The sequence below is a fragment of the Aotus nancymaae genome, unplaced genomic scaffold, assembly GCF_030222135.1.
Source record: "Aotus nancymaae isolate 86718 unplaced genomic scaffold, 86718_ANA_hifiasm-v0.15.2.pri h1tg000072l, whole genome shotgun sequence".
Classification (NCBI taxonomy): Eukaryota; Metazoa; Chordata; class Mammalia; order Primates; family Aotidae; genus Aotus; species Aotus nancymaae.
The window spans coordinates 14486553-14506848 of record NW_026988487.1 but is presented as its reverse complement, the minus strand read 5'-3'; the positions used below and the strand labels follow the sequence as shown (position 1 = coordinate 14506848).

The 20296-nt window shown below is 54.2% G+C and overlaps 1 protein-coding gene across 3 annotated transcripts in view; it reads left to right on the top strand.

The window, feature by feature from the left end:
- Positions 1 to 20296, top strand: part of SEZ6 (seizure related 6 homolog) — a 52251-nt gene that overhangs the window by 18258 nt on the left and 13697 nt on the right. For 2 of the 3 annotated variants that reach the window (XM_012449327.3, XM_012449324.3), the window contains exons 2-4: positions 6805 to 7473; positions 8234 to 8367; positions 19004 to 19199. In XM_012449327.3, coding sequence (XP_012304750.2) covers positions 6805 to 7473; positions 8234 to 8367; positions 19004 to 19199 — 999 coding nt within the window. Of the gene's footprint in view, positions 1 to 5230; positions 5338 to 6804; positions 7474 to 8233; positions 8368 to 19003; positions 19200 to 20296 lie in introns of those variants that run through there. The other variant, XM_012449328.3, reaches the window with a different exon arrangement.

The following is a 20296-nucleotide window of genomic DNA, read 5'->3' as shown; positions in this document are numbered from 1 at the left end:
TGGGGAGGGTTTGCAGAAACAAAGGAATAGAGAAGTCATGGCAAAGAGAGAGAATCATGTGAGCAAATGGAGCCAAAAGGGGGAGGGCACTTGTTCTGGCAATGAGAAGGTCCCTTTGAGTGTATCCCTGTGTCCACCCCAACAACCACCCCTCCAGGACACCACCAGAACATCCTTCCCCATCATTCAAGCCGCAGGGCTCCTGGCACGAGTGCCCTAGGATAGTGGTGTCCAGCTTGGTTGGGAGCTAGGAGGCCCCAGGTGCTACAGCTGAAAGCCAGCAAGAGCAGCAGACAGCTGAGCTATGGAGCCGCCCAGCTTTGGGTTCTAGTCCCAGACTCTGCCACTCATTTGCTGTGTGACCTTGGACAAGCTTCATAACCATTCTGGGCCCCAGTGTCTTCAACTCTTGGGATAATGTCACAAACCTCCCTGGAGCAAGGGGAGGATGAGAAAAAAACCTTTTTTTTTTTTAAACGGAGTTTTGCTTTTGTTGTCCAGGTTGGAGTGCAATGGCGCCATCTTGGCTCACTGCAACCTCCACCTCCAGGGTTCAAGCGATTCTCCTGCCTCAGCCTCCCAAGTAGCTGGGATTACAGGCATGCGCCACCATGCCCGGCTAACTTGGTATTTTTAGTAGAGACGGGGTTTCTCCATGTTGGTCAGGCTGGTCTCAAACTCCCAACCTCAAGTGATCCACCCACCTTGGCCTCCCAAAGTGCTGGGATTACAGGCATGAGCCACCGGGACCGCCATGAAATTATGTATGAGGGCACTGAGTGCATGGTCAGCACACAGCGGGCACAGAGTAAGTGAATGGCAGCTCTCGCCAGCCCCAGTTGCCTGGCTCCAGACCACAGGAGACAGAATGTGTCCATTCTGGCTCGGCCATAACTTCTAGGTGGCCTTGGAGGAGCCACAGCCTCGATCTGGGCCTTGGTTTCCTCATCTGTCTCGTGGGGGTTATATTGCTTTCCCTGTCAACACAAGCAGATGGTCAGCAGCAAACCTGCCTCAGGTGCTGGACATTGTGGGGGTAATTATTTCAGTAGCACATGGAATTGGAAGCCTCTAGAACTAGGCTTCAGATCCCAGCGGCCCTATGTAGCCCTGCCAGCCTCTAGCTGGGGCCTCACAGTACAGAGGGCAGGGCTGGGCCTGCGGAACTGTCACTCTGAGGCTGGACTCTGGCTCTGGGGGGCCCAAGAACTCTCAGCTCCCTCAGGTTCTTGGATAATAGGGGTCTGCAGGGACCAGACCCTCACTAATCCCCTATTAAAACTTGAAAGGGGCCAGGGAACCTCCAGAATAAACTCATTAACTTTTATGGGATAATAAATGGATCCCATTAAATCCTGATTCTCCCCGTGCTGGGCCAGCTTAACCTCTGGAACCCAGAGGAGTGGGCCCCCTGCCTGCCCTGTCCCTCAGGCTTCCCCTTGTACCCACATGCTGTCATGTCCTCTCCCGAAGCTGAGAGTTGGTGCTGCCACAAGGGAGGGTTCAGGCCTGAACTCGTCCCAGAACTTTGGCTCCTGTGCCTGCCCACCTCTGAGGGGCCAGAGGCTTGGGGAATGCCTGGCACCTCTTCAGGGGCTGCCAGAGCGACAGGAAGTGCCGCCTGCCCTTGCAGAGGCTGTGGTGGGTGACAGCACATGTCTGTCCACAGCTGAGCCCTCCCCAAACCCAGCATGTCTTCACTCCACAGATGAGCAGACAGGCTTGAGTAGGCAGCCCCTGCCCAGGCCACGCAGCTAGTGCGGCATGGATTTGGGAGTGGAACCCAAGGCTTTCTGGCTGACTGGTACAGAAAGATCTGCAGAAACAGCAGCGCTGAAGGGGCAGGCCAGCTGGCCCTAAGGTGGCACCACTGCCTGGTACAGCGGTTCCCCCAGGCTGGGGCACTGCGTAATGTCTCTAGCTCCACCGCACACCAGCACTGTGAACCTGGGCAAGCTCCTGGGCCTCACTGAGCCTCGGTTTCCCCATCTATAATAAGACAGATGTCAGAACACCTACCTAGCTGGACGCTGGACGAAGCCCCAGTCCTTAAGGCTTCCCCTAAACACAAGCTGGGCCCTGCCCCCCATCCCCATCCAGATCTGACGGGGGTAGGGCGCTTGGGCCCTCAGCTCCACCCTCGCCCAGCTGGGCCCTGGGAAGAGGGGCAGGGTAAGCGGCCCTCCCAGGGAGTCTCAGGCTGGGGTTGGGGGGAAGGGGCCTCCAATCCCAAGAGGGGCCTTACGGGGGCGGTGCGGGCAGGGAGGCGGGAGCGGGAGAGAATCCACCGGGGAGGCATCCTGAATGGCTCATTAGTGCCGATGAAAGCCTTTTTTCATTTCGTCTAAATACTTTAAACAGGGCTCCCTCCGATGTCTATTTGCATAGCTTAAGAGCTAATGCGGGGGGAGGGCCCAGGCGGCGGCGGGGCCGAGCCAGGGCTAGGGGCTGCATGCGTGGGGAAGTTCCTGGCGCGCGGGGAGGGAAAGGGTATTTCCCGGACCCAGCCCACTTGGAGGCAGCCCCCGGCCCTGCAGGAGGGGAGGACCGAGCTACAAGGAGTGAGTACATCCTGTGTTCTGGCACCAGGTGGGCCTGGCAAGTGGGGATCATGGGGGACGATCTTGCTGTGGCCCACCGCTGCGTCCCCCACGGACATGCAGGACCTTGATGGTGGCCGCCCTTTGCACGGTGCAGTGTTATCCTTGTTTTATGGAGGAGGTCTTTGACATCCTCAGGGTCACACATGCTGCCACCCCAACATGGAACATGGGTGGTTCCTCCAGAGAGGAGAGACCTCTACCTGCCAGGGACCAGCTCCTTCCTACCCTAGAAGCCTGTCTCAGTGTTCCCCTGACAGGGTCTGCCCAACCTCTGAGTGTGGCCTTCTCCCTCAGTCTTCAGAACTCTGCTATTCAGAGCATGCAGATTCCCACAAAACCCTTCCAAAGTGCCGTCGTTGTTGTTGTTGTTGTTGTTGAGATGGAGTTTTGCTCTTGTTGCCCAGGCTGGATTGCAATGGCGCGATCTTGGCTCCCAGCAACCTTCGCCTTCCGGGTTCAAGTGATTCTCCTGCCTCAGCCTCCCAAGTAGCTGGGATCACAGGCGTGCACCACCACACCTGGCTAATTCTGTATTTTTAGTAGAGACGAGGTTTCTTCATGTTGCCCAGGCTGGTCTCAAACTCTGGAGCTCAGATGATCCACCCACCTCAGGCTCCCAAAGTGCTGGGATTACAGGTGTAGCCACCACACCCAGCCGAAGTGCCCAATTTATAGCTGAGGAGGCGAAGGCTCTGAGAGGCAACTTGCCCGGCTCACAAGACCTTTAAGTGGCAGAACTGACACTTGAACCCAGGTCTGTGTGGCTCTGTGCCGTTGCTCCTCAGAGCAGTGTTGCTGGGTCTCCAGTTTGGGTTCTAGGCTCAGATGTGCTTCAGGCCAGGTGGAGGGGGGGCTTCCCTGGGTCCCAGCCAGAAGGCTTCCTGAGGGCCTGCTCAACCAGCGCCCAACTCAACCAAGTCCCAGATGCCAGAAGCTCTGGCCTCAGACTTCCAAATGGCATGAGATCTTGGATGAGTCCGTGCCTCTCCCTGGGCTTAGTTTCTTCAACTGGCTGGAGTGTTCTCTGCTGTTTAACTCCAGTCTCTCCCTCCCATGAGGCAGGTGGGTGCATAGAAAGACCTAGGGCTTTGAAGCCAGATCAACGTAGGTTTAAGTCCCAGCCACATCACCGCGAGATTTCAGGCAAGTCCTTGCCTCACCTGTCTAGACTTCAGGTCTTTGTAAAGTGGGAATAAAATTCCCATCTCCCAGAGGTGCAGCATCCGGTAAATGATACAAGGTCTGGGGAGGGCCTGACACAGTAGTGCCTGATGAGACTGGGCATTGGAGCCCCTGACATCTTCTTCTTCTGTCCCCTGTATCACACTCACCCTTTGTCAGTCCCTGTACCCCTGAAATCCGTCAGCCCAGGCACAGAGAAAACCCTATCTCCTGGACACAATCCTGGGAAACTAGGGGGCAGGTCTCAGGGCCTCAGGCCTCCAACAAAGTCAACCAGGGGGTCTGGAGATGCCCTTTCCCCAGAAATATCTTGTCTCCCAGAGGCTATCTTACCCTCTCTGAACTGACAATGGGTGGCACTCTTTGGGACCAAGTGGCAGCTGATTTTGGAATCAATTTGCTTGTTTGATATGCTATCTCGATCCCATTTAACCAAGTGCTCGGTCCCCCCACATAACACAATCAGTGCAATCGACAGTGACGGGAGGTACCCATTAGTGCCGCTCCATTGCTCAGCACCCACCTCACAGCCAGCAGGAAGAGCTGTGCCCACTCTGGTCACCTCCTGAATTAGAGGATCTCTGTGCTCTCCCTTTCCCAGGGAAGAATACCACAGCTACCTACTCTGAGAGCCAAGCGCCACATCTCTTGTTGGGTACTCTAGAAAGGGGCCACCTAAACCATCCCTGACTCCAGGGGGCTCCAGTCTATGTGGTTAGAAAAGCCCCCCTTCCTTTCGTGCCATGCTAGAATCAGTCTCAGCTTACCTGGCAAAGCCTGTGTGACATCTGGGGGGGTAGGCAAAAAGAGGAGCCCTGTTCTGGCATGTCACAGGCACTGCCTGGACCTTCCATAACTGATTCAGATGAAAGACAGGCACTGGTGGACCATCTGCTCTGGGGGGTATGGGCCTGGCTGGACATCCAGATTGGACGGTGTTGTCAGTGCCTGGCACATAATGCCAAGACACAGATGGGCTGCTTTAGTGGGCATCTCGGGAGATAGCGGTTGGTCCTGGTTTCTAAGGGCTGCAGGGTGCCCAAGCTCCTCTGACCCAGAAGAATGGAGAGCCCTTCAACCTGTACCCACCTCCCCTACCCAATTTCCTCCCTCCTCCCATTTGTCTGACACATCAGAGCTGCTATGGTCTCCTGAACAGAACGTAGGCCATCTGCTGCTTCCTCACGCCTGCCAATCCATGGAGTGGGTGTGAGCCTGTGGAATGACAGCCCCACCACCAGACGTGCGGAGGAAGCGACCTTCTCCTTGCAAACTCTGTTATCTCACCCCGGCTGTGTTTCCCTTCAAGTCCTCGTGCAGCCATTTTGAGAGCTGTAAGGATCAGAAATATCCTCCCAGGCTTCTCAGAGCTGGCAAAATTGTGTATGAGCTGAATCTGGAGCCAGCATTCATTGACCTTTTCTTGGCAGTTAAAGATCTGGGGAGCCGAATGGGCCACAAGCAGAATATGCATCATTTCTCCAGCTATGTGGTTGAAAAAGTCAACATAATCAATAGCAGAGCAATCTGTACCTCAGACCAGAGATAGCAAGTAAGTTTCATCCCCCAGAGCCAATCTAATTGATTGGTAGTGGCTGCCTGGATAACGTTGTTGAGAAGGAAGTTGCTAAGGTCCATGTGGCCTTAGAAAGAAATAACCAATATTGATTAGCAATGCCTGCTGTGGATTAGGGGGTGGGTGGGTAGCATGCTAGATTTCCATTCTACACCTGTTTTTGACCTTGCCCTAGATGGAACCTAACTAGTGTCACCAGAAAGATTAAGGGAACTCAGGGAGACATATCAAATAAAGAAGGGAGGTAGTATTATCTCAGTCAATTCTAAAAAGGAAACCTAGTTTTACAGATGAGAAAACTAAGGTTCAGAGAGTTTGAGTTATTTGCCTGAGGGCGCACAGCCCTAGAGTAGTGGATCTGGGATTTGAATATCTGCCTAGCTCCAAAACTTGGCTCTTCCCACTCTACTCATGTTACTGCTCTAGAAGGACCATAAAAACAGAAAAGAGTACAAAAGAAATATTTCCTAAGAACTGAGAGAAATAGGACCTAATGATCCCCTAACAAAGAAGGGTGCGATGGCTCATTCCTGTAATCCCTAGGAGGCTGAGGTGGGAGGATTTCTTCAGCCCAGGAGTTTGAGACCAGCCCAGGCAATGTGGTGAGATCCCATCTCTACAAAAATTTTAAAAATTAGCCAGGCATGGTGGCATGCACCTGCAGTCCCAGCTACTCAGAATGGGGGTATGGGGAGTGTGGCTGAGGTGGGAGAATCACTTGAACCTGGGAGGTTGAGGCTGCAGTGAGCCGTGATCGCGCTACTGCATTGCAGCCTGGGCCACAGAGCGAGACCCTGTCTCAAAAGAAACAAACAAAAAAAGAAGCCATGCAACCATGAGGAAATCTAAAATAAAATCCCACATATGTGACGCATTTCCTGAGGCTAATGACTAGCAGGTTCACTGAGAACAGGAAATGAACTTGAATGCCCTATCATCTCAGGCAGGAAAGACACTATGGTGGGAGACACACTCACTCTCACTTAAGGTTCTCATCTCAGTTCACCCGGTCACGTGACTTTGAGCAAGTCACTTCCTTTCTCTGGTCTATTTCCTCCTTAGTAAAATAAGGCTTTTGTTCTTCATTAGGGATGGCAAATATTTGTCAGGTCAGTCTGAGGTGTCAGGTGTGACCACCTGGAGTGCAGTGTTGAGAAGGATTCTGAGGCTGAACCTGAGAACAGTAGGAAATGGTGCACGGATGGGCTAGAAATGTCTGCCTCTGGTGCTGGAGGAGAAAAAGTATCTCATGTGCCATCCTTGAAGTATGTGATAGCGTCTCACTTCCAGCTCTCAAATTCTGTAGTTCCGTGAGTCTCAGCAGTGAGCATACTCCCTAGGGCTCTCTATCAAAAGAGAGCTGGCTCCCCCACTGCTCAGGCTGGGTGTGATGCTGCTTTCTGGAGCAGGGGGAGAACCTCTGACCATCCCTTGTTATTTCAGGACTCTCTTCAGAGGCCCCAACCATGGGGAAAGGACAAGCCTCAGGCATCGAGGAGGCAGATGGCGAGCTAACAGCAGCCCCCACACCTGAGCAGCCAGAACGAGGCGTCCACTTTGTCACAACAGCCCCCACCTTGAAGCTGCTCAACCACCACCCACTGCTTGAGGAATTCCTACAAGAGGGGCTGGAGAAGGGAGATGAGGAGCTGAGGCCAGCACTGCCCTTCCAGCCTGACCCACCGACACCCTTCACCCCGAGTCCCCTTCCCCGCCTGGCCAACCAGGACAGCCGCCCCGTCTTTACCAGCCCCACCCCAGCCATGGCTGCAGTACCCACTCAGCCCCAGTCCAGGGAGGGACCCTGGAGTCCAGAGTCCGAGCCCCCTGTCCTTCGAATCACAGCTCCCCTACCTCCAGGGCCCAGCATGGCAGTGCCCACCATAGGCCCACGGGAGAGGCCCAGCACTACACCCCCCGGCAGAGCCTGGACACCAACCCAAGAGGGTCCTGGAGACATGGGCAGGCCATGGGTTCCGGAAGTTGTGTCCCAGACCACAGGGATTGGGATCCAGGGGACCATCACCTCCTCCACAGCTTCAGGAGATGATGAGGAGACCACCACTACCACCACCATCATCACCACCACCATCACTACAGTCCAGCCACCAGGTCAGCTACCTGCTGGCTTGCAGATGTGGAAATAGGGATGAGGGGGGCTGCGGGGCCCACACTGTCTCTGACACTGTGCCAGCCTGCCCTGCCCTTTGGCACCATGGGCCAGCATGCAGGAAGTATATGGATTGGACCCAGATAGACCTGAGTTCAAATCCTGACTCTTCGGCCAGGTATGGTGGCTCATGCCTGTAATCCCAGCACTTTGGGAGGCTGAGGCCGGTGGATCACCTGAGGTCAGGAGTTCCAAGATCATCCTGGCCAACATGGCGAAACTCTGTCTCTACTAAAAATACAAAAATTAGCCGGGCGTGGTGGTGGGTGCCTGTAATCCCAGCTACTCGGGAGGCTGAGGCAAGAGACTCACTTGAGCCCACGAGGCAGAGGTTGCAGTGAGCCCAGTCTTGGCAACAGAGCGAGACTCTGTCTCAAAAAAAAAAAAAATCTTGATTCCTCCAACTATAACATGACCCTAGGAATTTCACTTAACATCTCATTTCTGAGCCTCATTTGTAAAATGGCAATAATAAAACAAACCTCATTGAGCCACTGTGAGAACTGAGATAAGATTGCTCATGGTAGGTGCCCAATAAAAGGTGGCCCCCTTCTTTCAACAGGGGACTAGACATCCCAAGGGTGGTCTTCACCACACACACACACACACACACACACACACACACACACACACACGGTTCAGCCTTGACTGGACCACTTCACCAGAGCTGGCACTAGCTTTGTGTCTCCTCCTGCCTCCCAGGCCCTTGTAGCTGGAATTTCTCAGGCCCAGAGGGCTCTCTGGACTCCCCTACAGCCCTCAGCTCACCCCCTGATGTCGGCCTGGACTGCTTCTTCTACATTTCTGTCTACCCTGGCTATGGCGTGGAAATCAAGGTGAGTGACCTGGATCTGGCAAGGGCAAAGCTGGGACTGGTGTATTCTCTTTCTTCAGAGAGGCGCATGCTATGAGAGGATGTGGGGATGCTTCGGGGCATCAGTTGAAGGGGGTTGCTTAAGGCCAGGGCTGGGAAATAGGCCTAAAACATGGTTGGATTCTGTCCTGTGTGCTTGGCAATGCCCTAGGCCAAGAAGGGCTGTGGATGGTCAGGGGACTGGGTGAGTATCAACCCTGCATCTGAATCTATGGGCTGAGCAGAGAACACAGGGCTGCCTGGTTGGGCCTGAGAGAGTCATGGAGCCTCATTCATTCATTCATTCATTCAGCAAATCCTCTCCGAGCAGCTCCTCCAGGTGAGGTCCTGTGCTGGCTCCTGGGCTGCGGAGGTGGGGGAAGACAGACCTGACCACACCATCAGAGAGGTGATCAGCTGATAAGTCAGATCTACAGCCCAGCCTCCTATCCCTAGCCTCCCTGGGCTATCTCATCCCTCCCTTAGGATTAAGACTTTCTCTTAATCCCAAGGCCTGAGGCTGCAGGTCCTCACAGATATCCCACAGGCTCATCAACCTCCACAAACCCAAATCTTCCTTTTTTTTCCCCCAAACCACTCCTGTCCAGGTCAGAAACCTGGAGCAGAGCCACCACAGTGCAATGAGGATGAGTTCCTGGAGCTATGCAATATGGGGTCACCTTGGCCCTTCCCTGTCCCTCTTCCCCCAGTCGTATCAATTCATCCCCAAATTCTGTCACCATGACACTCCCCTCTAAATATGTCTACTCTTCTCCCTCCATTCCCACAACCACATGTGGTCCAGCCTCCCCCATCCCTCCCTTGATGATGTAGTAGCTGCCTCACTGGTCACCCCACCCACACTTGCCCCCTACTACCCATCTCTACCTCCACTGCTGTCATCTTTCTCAAATCAGTCCTGCTCCCTACACCTCTCAAGGGGCCCCTGAATCAAGGTCAGTCTCTCTGGGTCTACCCCTAGCCACTTCTTCCCTTATTCTTTACCCTCACTTGGCACTTAACAACTTGCAGCTAACTCAATGGGCCAAACCTTCTTTCCCAAGTCCCAGCTGCACATACTGGTCCCTCTGCCTGGAAGAGTCATCCCACAATGCCCTCCCTTAGGACTTGACCCTGGCATCACCCTCTCTGGGAATTCCCTCAGATCCCCAAAGCCTGGGGCATCCCCTGTCTTAGCTCTGAGCAGTCTGCCTTCCATCCATCTGTTTACACAGCTGTCCACCTCCCCAGCTAGACTATGAGCTCCTGAGGGGTGCCTTGTTGTGCAGAGCCCAGATGGGTACTCCATGGACTGACTGAATACCCGGATAAAGGAATGGAGGAAGGAAGGGATGTGGTGACCTTTGACTTGGATCTTGGAGACTGACCAGGGGTGGGCCAGAGAGGCTTTCAGCCCGGTTGAGGGAATTGGGCAGGGCACCGAGAAGTTTGTCCTGCTCCCTGTTCCCTGCCTTCTGTTCTGCTTCCCACCCATTCCAATTCCTGCCTGTCCCTGGATTTGGGCCTGGGGCTGTCTAAACCTGTCCTAGGGCAGTGCCTCTAGCCCTCCCCTCTGGGGACGTCAGGTCCAGGTCTCTGAATCAGACCCTGTGTGGGGGACCCTCTCCTACCCCTGTTGGGCCCCTCCCCTTCTTCCTACAACTGTTTCCTCCTACTCTGCCAAGCCCTGTGCCCCTCGCTCTGGGCTGACTGGGAGGGTAATTAGGAACAGTCACTCCCCCTCTCAAGCCATTAGCACTCAGCACCGCTTAATTAAGGTAATTAATGTAAAATCATCACCTAATGAGAGGTGGCACCGGCTGTGGCTCACTGGGTGGAAGGCACCAGCTGCAGGTGTGGGAAAGGGGGTGGGAGGGGGCAGGTGCCGGGCTTGGTGCCCCCCTGCAGGCCTGGGAGGCTCTATCTTTCCCCCAAGCCTATCACCCCTACTGAAGCCCAATGGACCAGGCTAAGCCCAGCCCTGGTACCCTCCACAATGGGGCAAGATGCTGGCTCTGCTTGCCTCCAACTCTGACCCAGCCACAAGCTCCATGCTGGATGCCCACCCCCTCACACAAGCCCCGTGTCTGTTGTCTGGTGCTGCCACGATTTTTTTTTTTTTATCAGAATGCAAAAGCCGTTACCAGGCAACCTTGAGACGAAGACCTGCCACAGCCCTGGGTTGCTGTCAGGAAACGTGGCAGATGCGGGCCCCACCCTCCACCTCGGCGCCATGGGGGCAGGGTCCTTGGGGACACAGTCATCCCTGCGGGCCTGAGACAGTCTGAAGCCTTGGAGGGGAGGGGTCACAGGGTGGCCAGAGCTGGGTCAGCAGCCAATTTGGGGAAGAAGCAAGAGACAGAATCAGCCAGAACTAAACAGGATTGAAGGTACTTCTTCCAGGGCCAGTTCTGGCAAGCCACCCCCCGCCCCGCCCCACCCAGGCCACTTGGGACCTGAAAAATTTCTGACACTACACACCAATACCCACTGGAGAGTCGGAATAACTGAGACCCAGGCAAGAAAAGGGATTTGCCTAAAGTTGGTCAGTTAATCACGAACCAGTTAATTTTGTTGAGAGGATCTGTCCCATAAGCATACGTTGAGAATTTGCTATGTGCCACGTTCTGCGCTGGGCTCTGGTGACACAGACCTTCATAGTTAGTAGGGAAGACAGAAATCATAAACAACGACCACAGAACACCAGTGCTGGTGGGTTTGGGGATGGGAAGCACAGGTCGGGCACACCCCACCAGCCTGGGGATCAGGGAAGGCTTTCTGGAGTTGATGACACCTGGCCTGAGGCCTGTAGGATGAGAAGCCAGCAGCCACGCCTGGCCTGGGCAGCAGCAGGTGCAGCACGCCTGGCCCTTGAAGGCTGCCGTGGCTGTTTTAGAAAGGTGGCTCTGTTGTGTAGGGGCAGAGAATAAGGCCAAGGGCTGCCAGAGGTTCGGCCCAAGAGCAGTGCCCTTCTGCCCAGGCTGACAGTTGGGTCAAGCCATGCTGGACACTGGGGGCAGGATGGGTGGGCAGCTGGAAGGCCTGCAGTGCTGCCCATGGCTCCTCAGGCTTGGGGAGAAGGAACTGCCTGTGGCTTCCCTCCATCATGGAGAATTCCCCACCTGCCCCTCCATGAATTCACTGCAATCACTCAGGGCAGATAGGTGGGACAAAATCTGGGCAAGGAGAGTGGCAGGAGCCATGGAGGCAAGGACTGTTTTAGGGACCCACAAATCACCCCTGAGCAAGGCAGCCAGACACCATGCTGGGCCCCTAGCATGAGACCACAGCCCGTGCCTAAATTCTGGGACCTTGAGCCAGACCCTCTCAATTCCCCTTTTTTTGGAGGACCAGCCTCAGTGGTACGAGAATCCCTAAAAGCCCTACTCTCCATGGCTTGGACCACAGCCTCTCATAACCTGCTTCATCCCCTGCCTCCTGCCTCCTTTGAGGATGCTGCAGTTATTGATGCCCTCTGAGGCCAAAGGTCTGAGCCACCCATAGGGAGGAGGCCAGGTCAGGCCCTCTATGATCCAAGGGGGCTTGCCTACTTCAGCTGGGGATCAGGATTGGGCTAGGCTCTTTCTTTCTTTCTTTTGAGACAGAGTCTCGCTCTGTCGCCCAGGTTGGAGTGCAGTGGCGCAGTCTTGGCTCACTGCAACCTCCACCTCTCGGGTTCAAACGATTCTCCTGCCTCAGCTTCCTGAGTAGCTGGGATTACAGGTGCATGCCACCATGTCCAGTTAATTTTTGTATTTATAGTAAAGACGGGTTTTCACCATGTTGGCCAGGCTGGTTTCAAACTCCTGACCTCGTGATCCTCCCACCTCAGCCTCCCAAAGTGCTGGGATTACAGGTGTGAGCCACCATGCCTGGCCATGCTAGGCTATTTCTTGAGAGGTCCAGAGAAGCCCCTTCAGGATGGGTGAGCATGAGCCCCATGGCCCATGTGGGTCCTGTCCCCTCTCCAGGCAGCCAGTCTCCCCCTGAGGGCTCCAGGCCTTTCCAGGCCTGGCGCCTGCCTCTCTCTGCACTTGGCATTCCAAGAGCCTTCCCACTGCCAGCCTCCATCTTGGCTTGGCTGCTCTCTGTACCATCTGGAGCCTGGGCACAGCTGCCCATAGTCCCTGCCCTCATGCCCCAGGTGGTCTGTTGGCACATAGCTTACCCATGCCAAGCCAGCTGTCAGTTTGATGGCCAGAACACCCTCCCCTTCTAAGCTAGGTCAGGACCAGGACTGATGTGGGCATGGGGTAGGGGGTCAGTGGGTGGAATTTCTGGGCAACTTTATATTTCCTGGCTCTAGGCAGGCTCATCCAAGAGGCATGACGAGGTGCAGGCAGGTCTGGCCCCATGGATTTTGGCCACTCTCCTCATCCGTAAAACAGACCTTACCCCATACAGTTTTCTGGATGAGTGCCAGTTCAGAAGGGCACAGAGGCTGTCTTGTAGGACTGGGGTTTCAGTGTGGGCTCTGCAGCCTACCTCTCCATGACTGTGCTTAAACCCCTGGCCTTCTCTGGGCCTCAGTTTCCCTCTCTATGAAAGGAGATTGAAGCAGATGATGCACCAGGCTCCGGCTAGCCAGTACCTTTGAATGTGGGGTCAGCAAGCTCCTTCATAGGCCTGACTGAGCAGGGGCAACTCAGGCTCTTGGCTCTGCTGCTTGCTTGGCTGCAGAGCCTGGCCAGGGAGAGGGTGGCTCCAAGGTACAGCGCCTCCCAAGCAAGCCCTGGCAGACCTGAGGGTAAAGTAAGTTCATAGCCAGCTAGCATTCCCGCTGCAGGGCGCGGCCCACGTCTCCTCATTAAACGGAAAGATGACTGCTAGCGCTGTGCTCCTCCATGCTGAACCCCTTACCGGCAGGATCTAACCAAATCCTCACAAACCCATGAAGTAGGTAAACTGTCCCCATTTCACAGGCAAAACTGGGGCTTGGAGAGGTCATATGACTTGCCCAAGGCCCCTCAACTGGTCAGTGATGGAGCTGGGATTTAATCTAAAACTCAAGAGCACCTGTTCTTCCCTTGGCCCAGGAGATAGGCCTGGCTGTGGCACAAGGCAAATCCAAAGGGGGAGGTCCAGGCGGAGATGGGACCTGTCAGGCTCTGCCCCAGATCCCCTTTCCCAGTCAGCCCTGCCTGATCCTGGAGGACACCCACCTGGAATTCTCCCAGTTCTGGGGAGGGCCTGGGGGTGCCATGCACACAAGATGGGGCTCTGGACCAAGAACCAGGAGTCCTGACCTCGAGTCCTGGCTTTGTCTTGGTCTCACTGTGTGACCAAAGAGAGTCTCTCAACTTCTCTGATTAAAGGTTCCCTTATCTATAAAGTGCAGGGAAACAGCCTGCCCTGCCTCCCTTATTGAAATTTTTTGAGAGCTGAAGAGACAATGGATGTGAAAACTGCAAAGGTTCTTATGGGAAAAATTGTGATTATCCTGTGGTTGCTGTGAGGGAGCACAGGTGTGTGAGGGCAGGCACATGCCAGGACACATGTTTGAGGGGACTGTGTGTGTGTAAGTGGGCCTGTGTCCAAGTACACACAGGCGATAGTGACCAAGGGAGCCTAGGAGACCTGTGGCCAGCATCTGGGGGTAGGGATCGCACACAGGAGTCATCTTTGAGCTCATCTGCCTATGCTGGGTTGTACTGGTGCAAATGTGTACAAAAACTGTAGTGCCATCTCTCTTAAGGGTTACACCATTAGGGTACGTGCTGGAGGCCTGACTGACAGCTTCTATGGGGACAGACAGGCCAGATGAGGCTGTTGATCTAGGGGCTGGCAGAAAACAACCTGAATCCTTCCCACCTCCCATCCTGGAATGGGCCAGCCTCTCAAAGTGGCTCTATTTCTTCCTTGAGCTGACCCCATGGTCTGCTGGAAGCAAGGCAGTGTTAGACAGCCCAGAGTCCTGCAGGAATTGTCCTCAGCTCCCTCTGCTTCTGTCTTCCCCCTGCCTGGCCCCCAGGTCCCCTCCTGTCACTGGCTATGGGTATGGAAGACAGCACTCATGAACAGAGCTGACATTTCAATCTGTCTCCCAGGCTCTACAGATGCCTGCAAATTGCATCAAGACTTCATCACCCCTCCCTGTCCGACACCCAGCCCTGTCTGGCCCCTGTCAGCCTGGCCCTCAAACAGGTGACAAATTACATTCCAGCCACTGCAGCAGACCCGGAAGAGGGTGCTTGAAACCCAGGGGACCAGAGCTGCTCAGACAACCCCTGGCTGAGAACAGGGAGCTTTCTGAATAGGAGCCACTTCATTCCACATTCTCATTCCAACCCTCACCACGAGGCTGAGCTAGGAGCCAGGCCAACTTGAAGGGGCCATGCCTCCCCCAGACCAGAGGGGCCAGAGGTCTCAGCTCCCAGTTTTCCCAGGGAGCAAGAGGTGGCTGGTGGGAACTTAAATCCCAACATCTTAAAAAAGCCAGGCCAAGCCAAAACCCACCTCCCTGCTAAACCTGGGCGGCCTGGGGCCTGAGAGTAAAGATGTCTAAACGTCTGTTTCTACAGAAGATGCCCCCATGAAGTTGGGAGGATAGGAGCTGCCTTTGTCTCAGCAAGCCAAGACTGCTTAACACCTGTGTGACCTTTTACAAGTCCCTTAGCCTCTCTGAGCCTCTCTTTACTTGTGGGTATTTTACCACCTACCTTAGAGAGTTGTGATGAGGATGAAAAGCACCTAGCACAAGGCTTGACACACTGTAGTGCTCTATGATAGCAATTGTTACTGTGTGGCTACAGCTGCTCTCTGGTCCCCACAAAGCAGCAAGATCGGGAGCAAGAAGCTAGAAGTCAAGCCAGAGGTATACAGGGAACTAAGAGAAAATACTAAATTAATTTCTATTAAAACTTCTCTGCCTTTGCTTTCGTGGTAATTGCCCTGTAGTGAGTGTCCCCCCTTCCTCCTTCTCCCAGTGCTCCTCTCTTCAAGGCGCTCTGAGACCCACCTGCTCCAGGCGCTTTCCCTGAGCCTCCGAGCCCTTCGCTCTCCCCGCGAGGATTCCTGCTGCCTGCATTCGGTGCCACTTAAGGCGGAATTATATGCTGCCTGGCATCTCTCGATAATTACAGATTCCACGTGTGTGAGTCTTGTTTTCCCAACTCTAGAATCACAGAATCTCCAAGTTTGAAGGGACCTCATCCAGCCTCCGCCTGCTGCAGGAATTCCCTGAGGAATGTCCCCAGCAGATGGTCAGGCAGCCTCCGCCCAAACGTGCCTGGGTGGGGAGCTTCTCACAGAGAGGAGACGCCTCGGCCTCCAGCACCCTGCCTTGAGCCTTCTCTTCAGCTTGAAGACCCACCAGGTCTTTCCTCTCAGGCAGGGGTGGGGACCTCGCCCTGCCCAGCTCCCCCTTCTGGAATCCCCAGGCCACATCTGTTCTCAGCACCCAGTCTGAGGGGCCCTGAGCCTCGCAGCAGCCATATCCTTGGACCCGCCTGGGCTCGGCATCCTCTGTGCCTCTCAGCTCGCAGATATCTGAGGGGGAATGTCCCTCCAGCAGCCCACACATTTACTCTCTCCACACATCTTTGTTGAGACTGGCCAGTGAAGAAGGCATTGTGACCCAACATGTCACCCAGAGCTTTAACAGCAAGATGGGCAGGGGCCAGTGGGAAGACTCTGAAATAGGAGGACTGCCTGGCCTAGCCTGGGAGGCAGAGGATGCAGCCTGAGATCTGAAAAGATGGCCAGCTTCACCAGGAGAGGAAGAAAGGAAGGCATTTCCCCCGCAGAGTCCCATATGCGAATGCCCAGGGGGCGGAAGTGAGGGCAGCCTGTGGCTGCAGTGCAGGTAAATGAGGGCGGCAGAGCCACTGGCAAATGTGAGCTGGGCAGTTTGGATCTTGTCCTCTGAGCAATCCGAAGTCAGCAGGAGATGAATTGGGGGTGGGAAGCGTGAGACAGACAGAAAGCTATTCTCAGGTGAAAAATCCTGGGCAGGAAGTAATTAGGGCCAGGACAGTAACAAGAGGATGGAGAAGAGGAACCCATTGGGGTATTTAGGAAATAAGATTGGGAAGGATCTGGTGACTCACTGGATGCCACTTACCCAGCCCACGTGGTTAACCCTTGAAGACCCTGCTTCAGAGCAACACAGTAGGAACCTTGAGCCCATGTAGATCATTGCTTTTGAGTTGCCCTAAGAATCCTGTTAAAATGCAGAGTATACTTTAGTGGGTCTGAGGTGGGGTCTGAGACTCTGCGTCTCTTATAAGTTCCCAGGTGAGGCTGATACTGCTGGTCCAGAAATCACATTTGGAGTAGCAGAGATCTCCACTAGCTCATTTTATAAAATGAGGAGGCCAGGCGTGGTGACTCTCGCCTGTCATCCCAACACTTTGGGAGGCTGAGGCGGGTGGATCACGAGGTCAGAAGTTCAAGACCAGCCTGGCCAAGATGGTGAAACATTGTCTCTACTAAAAATAAAAAAATTAGCCAGGGATGGTGGCAGGCACTTGTAGTCCCAGCTACTCGGGAGGCTGAGGCAGGAGAATTGCTTGAACCCAGACAGCAGAGGTTGCAGCGAGCCAAGATCATGCCATGGCACTCCAGCCTGGATGACAGAGTGAGACTCTGTCTCAAAAAAAAAAAAATTAAACTGAGGAAACCGAAGCTCAAATAGCAGCATATTTGTCCAAGACCACATGGTTAGGATGAGGTCCCAGAGCTCTGGGCTCCCAATCAATCCAGTGTTCCTTCTGTCAAGCCATGCTGCTAATTTCCCTCTGGGCAGAGTCCATCCTTGTCCAATCCTTGTTTGCCTGAATGGAGGCATGGAGCCCAGAAAGATGCTTAAGGGACCGAGGGTCTGAAGACTAGCGGTGGCAGAGGGGCCTGTGACAGCCAGGGGAAAGGATCGGTGAAAGCAGCTCAGAAAAAAGAGAGAGAAAATCGTGGCTGACATGAGGAGGGGAGTGGTGTAAGGCCAGTTGACAGCAGGGGCCAAGTTGGGCAGGGCCTTGAGGGCTAGGCAAGGAGTTTGAACTACATCAAGGGCGTCATGGACTCAATGGGGAGCCACTGGAGGACTTATACAAGGAAGCACCATGATCAGCAACAGATCTAAGACTATTAGCTGGCTATAGTTCAGAAAATATTGCTGTAGAGGGAGGAGTGGGTTAAGCCCCACAGGCAGGAAGGCTGGCCAGTAGGCTGCTGTGGTGATCTAGCTGTACAGTAACAGCAATGAGCTGGGGAAGCGGCAGTGGGGATGAAGAGTCATGAACAGATTTGAGGTCCAGTTGATGGGACTGAATGACTGATTGGGTATGAGGGAGGAGGCAAGATGCCAGTTTCTGACTTGGACACCCAGGGAAATAGCGAGATCATTCCCAGGAAACTGCTGGCTGGGGGAAGACAGTGACCTAGTATGAGGCAGGCTGGGTGTGAGGCCTCCAACAGGGATGTCCAGGGGAAGCTGGGCACATGGATCTGATACTTAAGACCTCATACTGCTGACCAGGCCCTTGGGCACCATCTGGTTCAATACACCTACCCCATCCCTACTTTACAGATGAGAAAACAGAGCCCAGGGAGGGGAAAGGACAGGAAGCAGCTGGTGTATCTGAAAAGCTCTGGAGACAGAAAGATGTGTTTACAAATTCCAGATCTGGGCCAGGTGCGGTGGCTCACATCTGTAATCCCAGCACTTTGGGAGGCTGAGGCAGGCAAATCACCAGGTCAGGAGTTCGAGACCAGCCTGGCCAATATAGTGAAACCCCATCTCTACTAAATATACAAAAAATTAGCCAGGCATGATGGTACGCACCTGTAATCCCAGCTACTCAGGAGGCTGAGGCAGGAGAATCGCTTGAACCAGGGAGGCGGAGGTTGCACTGAGCCAAGATCACACCATTGCACTCCAGCCCTGGCAACAATGTGAGACTCCGTCTCAAAAAAAAACAAAAGTCCCAGATCTGCTAAGTGTTGAAAAACCTGCGCTTTGAATGAAGAGACCTTCCAAACAGGCTTTGTGTGAGCAACATGGTTGTTTATTTACCTGGGTACAGGTGGGCTAAGGCCGAAAAGGGCATTAGCAAAGGGCAGTGGGATAGGAGTTGGTGTTATAGGTTTGGGTAGTTTTTTGGGGGCCAGGGGTGTTGCAGAGTAAGCTCAGTTACAGTGGTGGGGTAGGGGGCAAGAAGTATACATGACCACAAGTTCAGTTACAATGGCAGGGTTAGGTGAGAGGTATTTACATTATCATAAGAACAGTTAAGATGGGAGGGTTGGGTGAGGCGTTTGTCTGGGAAGCTCCACTGCTGGGGGATCAGGGACCACGGTGAACGCAGGCAGGGGGTGGGAGATATCAGCTGGGGCAGGCAGGACTTCAGACTTTCGGGCTCCAGGCTTGCACATGAAGACCTGACACTAAAAATCTCTATGTGACCTTGGATCATTTACTTAATCTCTCTGAACTTCTGGTCCTGTCTCACACTGAGCTCCTCCTGTACTGCTGAAGCGCCCAGCTCAGGGCCTAGGGGCTCCGATGCCCAAGGGGCATTGAGGATTGATCTGTCTGAGGCCTGCAGGATCCTGAGGGCGGTGACTCAGGCAGCAGGAAGAAATCTGACTGCTTTGCTTTTCTCTCTCCACTCCACCGGCAGGTCCAGAATATCAGCCTCCGGGAAGGGGAGACAGTGACTGTGGAGGGCCTGGGGGGACCTGACCCACTGCCCCTGGCCAACCAGTCTTTCCTGCTACGGGGCCAAGTCATCCGCAGCCCCACCCACCAAGCAGCCCTGAGGTTCCAGAGCCTCCCGCCACCTGCTGGTCCCGGCACCTTCCATTTCCATTACCAAGGTAAAGCCTCGGTAGCTGAGGGGAACCAGCCCAAACTCGCTGCCCTCTTGGTGGGAGAGGGGTCTCTGTGCAATTATAGACTAGAGGGGGCAAGGAGGGGCTGGTGACACATAGCACAAGTGTCCAGTGAAGCTCTGGACAACCGCAGGCAAGTATCGTGTATCTGAAACCTCCTGGGCCTTCTCTCTTCCACCCACCACCCTGCAGAAAGCTGGTCTTGACTTAGGATCAGGTAGCCTCCAAGTGTGCCCAATGTCACTCATTCATTCATTAGCAGACTTTTCCTAGGCACCTGCTCTTTGCCAGGCTTGTGCTGGACACTGGCAATGTCAGGATGCACCAAGATTCTTGCCCTCAAGGCGTTCTTTCTCAGGAGGAGGCAGACACTTAAACAGGCAATAAAAATAGACGCCCTCCCCAAATGCAAGAGGTTAAAGGTCAAAGAGGTCTTAGCTGCCAGACTGCCCTTCCTGGACCGCCTCATCCACCTTGACCTGGCCCATGCCCCAGTCAGCTCAGCACACCTCTGGAAATAAGGGAGCAGCATGATGTAATGAAGAAATCACAGAACTCCAGCGATGGGCAGATTTGTACTTGAATCTCCTTCTCAGTGGCTGTTGACCTTGGCTGTCCAAGGTCATTTGACCTCTCTGACCCTTCTGCTGTAGTATAAGACCAAAACACCTACCCCACAAAGTCATGGTTAGGATTAAGTAAAATGGTACATGTCAAGTGCTTAGCACATGCTTCATTAAGGAAACCAGAATTACATGACTGGCAGGGAGGAAAAGGGCTCGGGACTTTGCCAGTCTCTCACCTGTGTCCCTCCTACCCATCTCCCTCTCTGAGCACAAAGTCAGCTTGATCTTTTGCATGGATTAACCAGTTGAGACTAGGGAGAACTAATAGGGAAATAATTAGTGTGAACAATCACGGGATTGTCTTACATTGTCATGGATCACTTCTGCAGCCCTGCAGGGGACCACAGAGAGCCGGCACTCTGGAGGTGGGGCTGCTTGGAATCCCACCTAAGGAGCACTCACCCCACCCTCACCTCTCCACCCAAACTAGGGGAGCAGTCTGGCATGGCAGCAGGG